This window comes from Ascaphus truei, chromosome 11 (assembly GCF_040206685.1).
Source record: "Ascaphus truei isolate aAscTru1 chromosome 11, aAscTru1.hap1, whole genome shotgun sequence".
Taxonomy (NCBI): domain Eukaryota; kingdom Metazoa; phylum Chordata; class Amphibia; order Anura; family Ascaphidae; genus Ascaphus; species Ascaphus truei.
The window spans coordinates 42662146-42673670 of record NC_134493.1 but is presented as its reverse complement, the minus strand read 5'-3'; the positions used below and the strand labels follow the sequence as shown (position 1 = coordinate 42673670).

General features: G+C 52.3%; 1 protein-coding gene across 6 annotated transcripts in view; it reads right to left on the bottom strand.

The window, feature by feature from the left end:
* Positions 1–9111: 9111 nt before the first annotated feature.
* MYO15A (myosin XVA) overlaps positions 9112–11525 on the bottom strand; it is a 159920-nt gene continuing 157506 nt past the window's right edge. For 5 of the 6 annotated variants that reach the window (XM_075565890.1, XM_075565894.1, XM_075565891.1 and 2 more), the window contains one exon: positions 9113–10634. In XM_075565890.1, coding sequence (XP_075422005.1) covers positions 10533–10634 — 102 coding nt within the window. In that variant the 3' untranslated portion in view covers positions 9113–10532. Of the gene's footprint in view, positions 10635–11525 lie in introns of all 6 variants that reach the window. The other variant, XM_075565895.1, reaches the window with a different exon arrangement.

The window sequence follows — 11525 nt, the reverse complement described above, 5'->3', positions numbered from 1 at the left end:
AGCGTGACGGAGCGACAGATTGGAAGTAATCTCTATTTCATTTTCCAGAGACCATCTCCTGGCCGTTGCCGGCACTATAAGCATAGCCTTAGGGAGGATTTGTTCCTGTAAAACCAGGGTTTCACTTACTTTTGCTCATACCCTGACACTTAGTTACTCATTGTTTGTCTAATTCATACATCATTTTTTTTCAAAAGACATGGAATTGGCTAATGTAAACCCTATTGGATAGTTAAGAAAAGATTGGTTTTGATTCAAGAAGGTTATCATGGAAAAACTATGGAATTTCTGTAATTACAACTGGGGTTCACAAACTTTTTCTCGCCACTGTATATTGTATTTATTATGTGATGTGCATTGTTGAAGGTTGTATAATACATGGGTATTGTGTGTTTATGCATTGCATCCTGTTTATCTTCTATTAAGATGTCTGCCATATATCAAATTGGAGAAGTAGATGTCATATATTTTTATCCCATACAGGCTTTTTCATAACAGTCCTCGTGTGCCATCATCATCATCCCTTGCCAATCCACTGCTGGATGAAGACCTCCCCAAGGATATTCAGTCTTCGACTGAGCCACCTTGAGGACTGGAGTTGGCCACTCCTGGTAGAGAGATTCCAGGCCCAGTATATGTTTAGGGCAGTCGGTTTTGAGAGGCTGCCTCAATGAAGTGAACAAGGAGGATAAATGCTGCACACCAAGAAAATAAACAAGAGAGGATACAATTACCGGTGCTCCCATCCATGTACGATCCGCTGCATCCAATCCACTGCACACAAAGAAAAATGGAGGATAGGGCACACGGATTTGAAAAATAGAAGATATTTATTTAAGCAAACACAACGTTTCGACCTAATAGGTCTTTGACATATGTACAAAAGGAGCCACTTTTTTTTTGCACTTGGCAAAGACCTATCAGGTCGAAACGTTGTGTTTGCTTAAATAAATATCTTCTATTTTTCCAATCCGTGTGCCCTATCCTCCATTTTTCTTTCAATGAAGTGAGCCTCACTCACTAGAGCAGGGGTGCACAAACTATTGGCGCTGCGCCCCCCCCCCCCCCCCGGTGCTCGCGCACCCCCATACCATGTTTTCCGGCGTCAAATGACGCAGCGGGGTCTTGTGACCACGCCGTGACCCGCGACGTCATTTGACGCTGCGTTGCCATGGCGACTGGTCATGTGACGTCACATGGTGCCGCTGCGTCGTTTGATGCTGCATTGCCATGGCGACACGTCACCACACTTCTCAATCCCAGAAAGTTGAGAGTTGCAGAGGCCTCACGCGATCCACCCGGCATTAAATGAAATGCCTTGGGGAAGAGCGCGGGGCCTCTGCAACCGCCCGGGCCCCCGCCAGGAAAAGGGGAGGCGCGCCCCCAAGTTTGCACACCTCTGCGCTAGACTACAGTCTCCCTTCCAGCAGTAATGAAATCATTGCGGAGAGACGGGTTCCTCTATAATGTCATTGATTTGTCCATTCCCTGGGATTAGTCATTTGGACTTCTGTGCCCCGCCAACTATCACCCAGTGGTGTGCTAGTCCATTAGGCGAATAGTCTTATATAGTCCTCACCCCGTACTTAGCCCATTGCAAAATGAGAAGACGAATGGGTGAGCATAATCCATACAAACATACAGACTATGGATAGACATGATATTGTGAGTGCGGAGTTTCTTGCCCAAAGAGCTTACAATCAAAGCCGTGCAGTGGGAAGCACAGTCCTTAGTTGAGTGGCCTCATGGCAGTTTCCTGCCTGTACCTTCCTGTCCTGCTTTGAACTCTGCTATTTTTTTCTCTTGCCTGCCAGTTTAATTAAACAGACAGAAGCTGCTTCCCAATGTAATGTGACAGGTTCCCGCCGGCATCCAAACATAACCCCTTTGCTGTTGCATTGTTGGCCATGCTGACACAGGTACTAAAGCAGGGTTGGGCAACTCCAGTCTCAAGGGCCACCAACAAGTCAGGTTTTAAGGATTGCCCTGCTTCAGCACAGGTGGCTCAGTCAAAGACAGAACAGTGATTTTCTATGTTGAACAAATATTCATATTCATGGCTTCTGTGTACAGCTTCCAATGTTGAAGAACAGACAACATAATGTTGGTCTTTGCTCTGTTTGTACTTGTAATGTACCGTGTGCTGAGGACACACATCACTGGAACACTCGCGTGTTGTGGTAAAACATTTTATTCATTGCAAAATGTAACAGCCCAAACATTTTCCATCAATGTACAACAGATTGCAAAAATGTTACAAAAGCGTATTCCAATCACACTGTGAAATGAAGAATCGGACATTGTCTATAAAAACCTAATGATGTAAGAAAACATCTCCAAAAACTAGAAAAAATAAATAAATTCCAGTGATTTCACGGCGGCTGTTTTAGTTTTTGTTGAAAACGCCTAAAAGTGCAAAAAAAATGATCGTGTAAATATTGGGGTTCTTTGTATTAACATGTTACAACAAACATTTACAAGCATTTGTGTCTAAAGTATGTATGTATGTGTGTATATCTTTGTTTCTATAGCGGCATGATCGGCATCCATGTACATAGCTACAGTAATATACGTAATAATATTATAACACATAATGGGAAGAAGCGCTTCAGACATAAAGGTAACATAAGGAAAAGGAGTCCCTGCCCCGAAGAGCTTACAATCTACGTGGTAAGTAGGGAGAAGTCAGGCGATTAAGGTGGAATGTGTAGATTTTGAGCTGGCAAAGATCTCGTCTTCCTGAAAGATGTGCACCAGATCAAACAGGAAATACATCTGTTCCATCTAATGTACATGCTGACGGAGAAAATGTTATGTGACTGGTTAATTGAAATGGTAGTTAACGGGAAGGGCAGTTTTTTAGAGGTACCTTACTGCTCAGGGACTGGACTGAACAGGGGGTGCTATGTTCTTCCACTAATTTAACAAGACTACCCGGCAATAGGAAGAATGAGTATGCATGAGAGCTGGATTAGAGTATGTGTGAGAGGCGGGTTACAGCACAGAGTATCTGTGAGGCGTGGGTATCAGCACAGAGTATGTGGGAGAAGCGGGTTACAGCACAGAGTATGTGGGAGAAGCGGGTTACAGTACAGTATGCGAGGGGCGGGTTACAGCACAGAGTATGTGGGAGGCGGGTTACAGCACAGAGTATGTGTGAGAGGCGGGTTACAGCACAGAGTATGTGGGAGAAGCGGGTTACAGTACAGTATGCGAGGGGCGGGTTACAGCACAGAGTATGTGGTAGGGGCGGGTTACAGCACAGAGTATGTGGGAGAGGCGGGTTACAGCACAGAGTATGTGTGAGAGGCGGGTTACAGCCCAGAGTATGTGGGAGGGGCGGGTTACAGCACAAGAGTATGTGGGAGAGGCGGGTTACAGCACAAAGTATGTGCTAGGGGCAGGTTACAGCACAGAGTATGTGGGAGAAGCGGGTTACAGTACAGTATGCGAGGGGCGGGTTACAGCACAGAGTATGTGGGAGGCGGGTTACAGCACAGAGTATGTGGGAGGGGCGGGTTACAGCACAGAGTATGTGGGAGGCGGGTTACAGCACAGAGTATGTGGGAGGGGCGGGTTACAGCACAGAGTATGTGGGAGAGGCGGGTTACAGCACAGAGTATGTGGGAGGGGCGGGTTACAGCACAGAGTATGTGTGAGAGGCGGGTTACAGCACAGAGTATGTGGGAGGGGCGGGTTACAGCACAGAGTATGTGTGAGAGGCGGGTTACAGCACAGAGTATGTGGGAGAGGCGGGTTACAGCACAGAGTATGTGGGAGGGGCGGGTTACAGCACAGAGTATGTGGGAGGGGCGGGTTACAGCACAGAGTATGTGTGAGAGGCGGGTTACAGCACAGAGTATGTGGGAGGGGTGGGTTACAGCACAGAGTATGTGTGAGAGGCGGTTACAGCACAGAGTATGTGGGAGGGGCGAGTTACAGCACAGAGTATGTGGGAGGGGCGGGTTAAGGCACAGAGTATGTGGGAGGGGCGGGTTACAGCACAGAGTATGTGGTAGGGGCGGGTTACAGCACAGAGTATGTGGGAGGGGCGGGTTACAGCACAGAGTATGTGGGAGAGGCGGGTTCCAGCACAGAGTATGTGGGAGAGGCGGGTTACAGCACAGAGTATGTGGGAGGGGCGGGTTACAGCACAGAGTATGTGCGAGGGGCGGGTTACAGCACAGAGTATGTGCGAGGGGCGGGTTACAGCACAGAGTATGTGTGAGAGGCTGGTTACAGCACAGAGTATGTGGGAGAGGCGGGTTACAGCACAGAGTATGTGGGAGAGGCGGGTTACAGCACAGAGTATGTGCGAGGGGCGGGCTACAGCACAGAGTATGTGGGAGAGGCGGGTTCCAGCACAGAGTATGTGGGAGAGGCGGGTTACAGCACAGAGTATGTGGGAGGGGCGGGTTACAGCACAGAGTATGTGCGAGGGGCGGGTTACAGCACAGAGTATGTGCGAGGGGCGGGTTACAGCACAGAGTATGTGGGAGGGGCGGGTTACAGCACAGAGTATGTGGGAGGGGCGGGTTACAGCACAGAGTATGTGGGAGGGGCGGGTTACAGCACAGAGTATGTGTGAGAGGCGGGTTACAGCACAGAGTATGTGCGAGGGGCGGTATGTGCGAGGGGCGGGCTACAGCACAGAGTATGTGCGAGAGGCGGGTTACAGCACAGAGTATGTGCGAGAGGCGGGTTACAGCACAGAGTATGTGGGAGGGGCGGGTTACAGCACAGAGTATGTGGGAGGGGCGGGTTACAGCACAGAGTATGTGGGAGGGGCGGGTTACAGCACAGAGTATGTGTGAGAGGCGGTTACAGCACAGAGTATGTGTGAGAGGCGGGTTACAGCACAGAGTATGTGTGAGAGGCGGGTTACAGCACAGAGTATGTGGGAGGGGCGGGTTACAGCACAGAGTATGTGTGAGAGGCGGTTTACAGCACAGAGTATGTGGGAGGGGCGGGTTACAGCACAGAGTATGTGGGAGGGGCGGGTTACAGCACAGAGTATGTGTGAGGGGCGGGTTACAGCACAGAGTATGTGGGAGGGGAGGGTTACAGCACAGAGTATGTGGGAGGGGCGGGTTACAGCACAGAGTATGTGCGAGAGGCGGGTTACAGCACAGAGTATGTGCGAGAGGCGGGTTACAGCACAGAGTATGTGGGAGGGGCGGGTTACAGCACAGAGTATGTGGGAGGGGCGGATTACAGCACAGAGTATGTGGGAGGGGCGGGTTACAGCACAGAGTATGTGGGAGGGGCGGGTTACAGCACAGAGTTTGTGGGAGGGGCGGGTTACAGCACAGAGTATGTGTGAGAGGCGGGTTACAGCACAGAGTATGTGGGAGGGGCGGGTTACAGCACAGAGTATGTGGGAGGGGCGGGTTACAGCACAGAGTTTGTGGGAGGGGCGGGTTACAGCACAGAGTATGTGTGAGAGGCGGGTTACAGCACAGAGTATGTGGGAGAGGCGGGTTACAGCACAGAGTATGTGTGAGAGGCGGGTTACAGCACAGAGTATGTGGGAGAGGCGGGTTACAGCACAGAGTATGTGGGAGGGGCGGGTTACAGCACAGAGTATGTGGGAGAAGCGGGTTACAGCACAGAGTATGTGGGAGAAGCGGGTTACAGCACAGAGTATGTGGGAGGGGCGGGTTACAGCACAGAGTATGTGGGAGGGGCGGGTTACAGCACAGAGTATGTGGGAGGGGCGGGTTACAGCACAGAGTATGTGCGAGAGGCGGGTTACAGCACAGAGTATGTGGGAGAGGCGGGTTACAGCACAGAGTATGTGGGAGAGGCGGGTTACAGCACAGAGTATGTGGGAGGGGCGGGTTACAGCACAGAGTATGTGGGAGGGGCGGGTTACAGCACAGAGTATGTGCGAGGGGCGGGTTACAGCACAGAGTATGTGTGAGAGGCGGGTTACAGCACAGAGTATGTGTGAGAGGCGGGTTACAGCACAGAGTATGTGTGAGAGGCGGGTTACAGCACAGAGTATGTGTGAGAGGCGGGTTACAGCACAGAGTATGTGGGAGAGGCGGGTTACAGCACAGAGTATGTGTGAGAGGCGGGTTACAGCACAGAGTATGTGGGAGAGGCGGGTTACAGCACAGAGTATGTGGGAGGGGCGGGTTACAGCACAGAGTATGTGGGAGGGGCGGATTACAGCACAGAGTATGTGGGAGGGGCGGGTTACAGCACAGAGTTTGTGGGAGGGGCGGGTTACAGCACAGAGTTTGTGGGAGGGGCGGGTTACAGCACAGAGTATGTGTGAGAGGCGGGTTACAGCACAGAGTATGTGGGAGGGGCGGGTTACAGCACAGAGTATGTGGGAGGGGCGGGTTACAGCACAGAGTATGTGTGAGAGGCGGGTTACAGCACAGAGTATGTGGGAGAGGCGGGTTACAGCACAGAGTATGTGGGAGGGGCGGGTTACAGCACAGAGTATGTGGGAGGGGCGGGTTACAGCACAGAGTATGTGTGAGAGGCGGTTTACAGCACAGAGTATGTGGGAGGGGCGGGTTACAGCACAGAGTATGTGGGAGGGGCGGGTTACAGCACAGAGTATGTGTGAGGGGCGGGTTACAGCACAGAGTATGTGGGAGGGGCGGGTTACAGCACAGAGTATGTGGGAGGGGCGGGTTACAGCACAGAGTATGTGCGAGAGGCGGGTTACAGCACAGAGTATGTGCGAGAGGCGGGTTACAGCACAGAGTATGTGCGAGAGGCGGGTTACAGCACAGAGTATGTGGGAGGGGCGGGTTACAGCACAGAGTATGTGGGAGGGGCGGGTTACAGCACAGAGTATGTGCGAGGGGCGGGCTACAGCACAGAGTATGTGGGAGAGGCGGGTTACAGCACAGAGTATGTGGGAGAGGCGGGTTACAGCACAGAGTATGTGGGAGGGGCGGGTTACAGCACAGAGTATGTGCGAGGGGTGGGCTACAGCACAGAGTATGTGGGAGGGGCGGGTTACAGCACAGAGTATGTGCGAGAGGCGGGTTACAGCACAGAGTATGTGCGAGGGGCGGGTTACAGCACAGAGTATGTGTGAGGGGCGGGTTACAGCACAGAGTATGTGGGAGGGGCGGGTTACAGCACAGAGTATGTGGGAGGGGCGGGTTACAGCACAGAGTTTGTGGGAGGGGCGGGTTACAGCACAGAGTATGTGTGAGAGGCGGGTTACAGCACAGAGTATGTGGGAGAGGCGGGTTACAGCACAGAGTATGTGGGAGGGGCGGGTTACAGCACAGAGTATGTGGGAGGGGCGGATTACAGCACAGAGTATGTGGGAGGGGCGGGTTACAGCACAGAGTATGTGCGAGAGGCGGGTTACAGCACAGAGTATGTGTGAGGCGGGTTACAGCACAGAGTATGTGGGAGAGGCGGGTTACAGCACAGAGTTTGTGGGAGGGGCGGGTTACAGCACAGAGTATGTGGGAGGGGCGGATTACAGCACAGAGTATGTGGGAGGGGCGGGTTACAGCACAGAGTATGTGGGAGGGGCGGGTTACAGCACAGAGTATGTGTGAGAGGCGGGTTACAGCACAGAGTATGTGGGAGGGGCGGGTTACAGCACAGAGTATGTGGGAGAGGCGGGTTACAGCACAGAGTATGTGGGAGGGGCGGGTTACAGCACAGAGTATGTGGGAGAGGCGGGTTACAGCACAGAGTATGTGCGAGAGGCGGGTTACAGCACAGAGTATGTGGGAGGGGCGAGTTACAGCACAGAGTTTGTGGGAGGGGCGGGTTACAGCACAGAGTATGTGTGAGAGGCGGGTTACAGCACAGAGTATGTGGGAGGGGCGGGTTACAGCACAGAGTATGTGGGAGAGGCGGGTTACAGCACAGAGTATGTGCGAGAGGCGGGTTACAGCACAGAGTATGTGGGAGAGGCGGGTTACAGCACAGAGTATGTGGGAGAGGCGGGTTACAGTACAGAGTATGTGGGAGGGGCGGGTTACAGCACAGAGTATGTGGGAGAGGCGGGTTACAGTACAGAGTATGTGGGAGAGGCGGGTTACAGTACAGAGTATGTGGGAGAGGCGGGTTACAGTACAGAGTATGTGTGAGAGGCGGGTTACAGCACAGAGTATGTGGGAGGGGCGGGTTACAGCACAGAGTATGTGCGAGGGGTGGGCTACAGCACAGAGTATGTGCGAGAGGCGGGTTACAGCACAGAGTATGTGCGAGAGGCGGGTTACAGCACAGAGTATGTGGGAGGGGCGGGTTACAGCACAGAGTATGTGGGAGGGGCGGGTTACAGCACAGAGTATGTGGGAGGGGCGGGTTACCGCACAGAGTATGTGTGAGAGGCGGGTTACAGCACAGAGTATGTGGGAGGGGCGGGTTACAGCACAGAGTATGTGGGAGGGGCGGGTTACAGCACAGAGTATGTGGGAGGGGCGGGTTACAGCACAGAGTATGTGTGAGAGGCGGGTTACAGCACAGAGTATGTGGGAGGGGCGGGTTACAGCACAGAGTATGTGGGAGGGGCGGGTTACAGCACAGAGTATGTGTGAGAGGCGGTTTACAGCACAGAGTATGTGGGAGGGGCGGGTTACAGCACAGAGTATGTGGGAGGGGCGGGTTACAGCACAGAGTATGTGTGAGGGGCGGGTTACAGCACAGAGTATGTGGGAGGGGCGGGTTACAGCACAGAGTATGTGTGAGGGGCGGGTTACAGCACAGAGTATGTGGGAGGGGCGGGTTACAGCACAGAGTATGTGGGAGGGGCGGGTTACAGCACAGAGTATGTGGGAGGGGCGGGTTACAGCACAGAGTATGTGTGAGAGGCTGGTTACAGCACAGAGTATGTGGGAGGGGCGGGTTACAGCACAGAGTATGTGCGAGAGGCGGGTTACAGCACAGAGTATGTGCGAGAGGCGGGTTACAGCACAGAGTATGTGGGAGGGGCGGGTTACAGCACAGAGTATGTGGGAGGGGCGGGTTACAGCACAGAGTATGTGGGAGGGGCGGGTTACAGCACAGAGTATGTGGGAGGGGCGGGTTACAGCACAGAGTATGTGGGAGGGGCGGGTTACAGCACAGAGTATGTGGGAGGCGGATTACAGCACAGAGTATGTGGGAGGGGCGGGTTACAGCACAGAGTTTGTGGGAGGGGCGGGTTACAGCACAGAGTATGTGTGAGAGGCGGGTTACAGCACAGAGTATGTGGGAGAGGCGGGTTACAGCACAGAGTATGTGGGAGGGGCGGGTTACAGCACAGAGTATGTGGGAGGGGCGGATTACAGCACAGAGTATGTGGGAGGGGCGGGTTACAGCACAGAGTTTGTGGGAGGGGCGGGTTACAGCACAGAGTTTGTGGGAGGGGCGGGTTACAGCACAGAGTATGTGTGAGAGGCGGGTTACAGCACAGAGTATGTGGGAGGGGCGGGTTACAGCACAGAGTATGTGCGAGGGGCGGGTTACAGCACAGAGTATGTGTGAGAGGCGGGTTACAGCACAGAGTATGTGGGAGAGGCGGGTTACAGCACAGAGTATGTGGGAGGGGCGGGTTACAGCACAGAGTATGTGTGAGAGGCGGGTTACAGCACAGAGTATGTGTGAGAGACGGGTTACAGCACAGAGTATGTGGGAGGGGCAGGTTACAGCACAGAGTATGTGGGCAGCGCAGTTCAACACACACAGCCTGAAATGCACGGGAAATGTCTTGTTTTTTGCTGTACAGTGACAGATCTGACTTCCTAACTGTGCCTGACATGTTCGTACATAATAATAACTTAGCATTATAATTAGGGATTCTAATTTTCAGTGTTTATTATTTTTTTTTAATCTGTGTTTTCATTTTATGAAAAATAAATCTACATTTATCCGTGTTAACAATGCCAAAAAATTGACACAACTGTGAATGTAGTGTGTATCGGCGCACTTCCGTTTAGTTTTTATACTACCCATGTGTTACCTTTGCCGCCTACCTGTGGCTGGGCAGCTGGAACTCAGAGGACACGAGGCTTCATTTGCGGTTAAAACCGCTTAAAAACAAGTGCAAGATTATAAATGAGTGGTTTCTGGTCAAAACCGACCTCCCTAATGATATATTGCACTCTGCATTGTTAAACTATCATAGGGCTCAGTATTAGGGGTGGACGGATTCGCCATGAATATGGTGTTTCTTCGCATATCCTATTCGCATATATCCCAGGTGTGCTCTTTCGTCAACTCGGATGTCTCTCCCCGTGCTGTTTGAAGGTTGGTTTGAGGGGATCTTTATATAGCACTTGGGACTCTAGTAAAATACGACTCCTCTCTCCCTCCCCACCCCCCTCCTACACATTTGTGGGTGGATGTTATGACAAAGTGAAAACACCGGCGGTTTCAGGAGCATTCGCCCCACATGTATTTACTGTCCAAAACGCCTACAAATATCCATCTGCCAATCGAATGTTTGTTCAAACACTGCGAGGAATTTGCGGCTTGAATTTTGACACGTTCGCCCATCTGTACTCAGTACGCATTCACCCGGTGTCTGAACGCATGCGTCGGCGGTAGAATCCCCATGATCAGAGCAGTGTAATCTCGCTGGGTGGGAGCGTGAGCCTTTTATCCCGAGCCTGGAGTAGGTTTTCCATATGGGCAGCGACCACTCGGCAAAGCTCCAGACCCTGTTGAGAAAATGAGACGGGGACTTTATCACACAGTGACACACACGCGCAGTCCAAGGCACGGGGCGGGATGAAATATCCTACACCAAGGGTGGCCGCTCGTGGGCTACCGCGGGGCCCGTGACAGCATTTGGAATGGCCCTGCGGTGCAAGTGGCCCGGCACCGGCAGTTGGGCCCCAACTAACGCAATCAGCCCACGGGGCCCAAGCCCCCCCTGCACCACGGGACCGGAGGCCACCCCCCCAGTAACATTCTTAGAGAGGGGCGAGGAATGGAGGGAGAGAGTTGAGTGAGAGAGGAGAAGGGGGGCAATGAGTGGAGAGAATTGAGTGAGATTGGGGGGTGGATTGAGTGAGAGAGATGGGAGGGGGGCAGTAGGACAATGGTCCACTAAGAAATGTGTCCCTTGATTGGCACACCTGAAAATAAAGGTTGGCCACCCCTGTCCTACACGTTATGTGGGAAGGTAGGTCCAATCTCTGAAAGTGATAAAGTACGTACCAAATGGATTGTAAGTTCTGCAGGACAGGAGTCTCGTGTTAATGTTTTTCCTTTACATTAAGTCTGTATTTTCTCTAAACTCCCAAACTAGAGCAATGCAGAAATAGCAAAACTACAATAATTAAAGCATTGCATTCCTAGTGCTGCCAACTGCATACAAGGCACATTAAATGCTCATGTAACCTCTGTCCAAATACTCATTCTGCAGTGTTCTACAGGCAGGAACGGGGAGCAGCTCACAAGGCTTCCACGGACACTTCTCAGTACCCAGCAGGTAACACAACGTGGCACATGTGGTTGATTTAATGGCCTAATGCTACTCAGTGATTTCCAAGCAGTGTAATTACTTCTTTGTATATCACAGGGAATCACTGGCTGTGGGTGTAGCA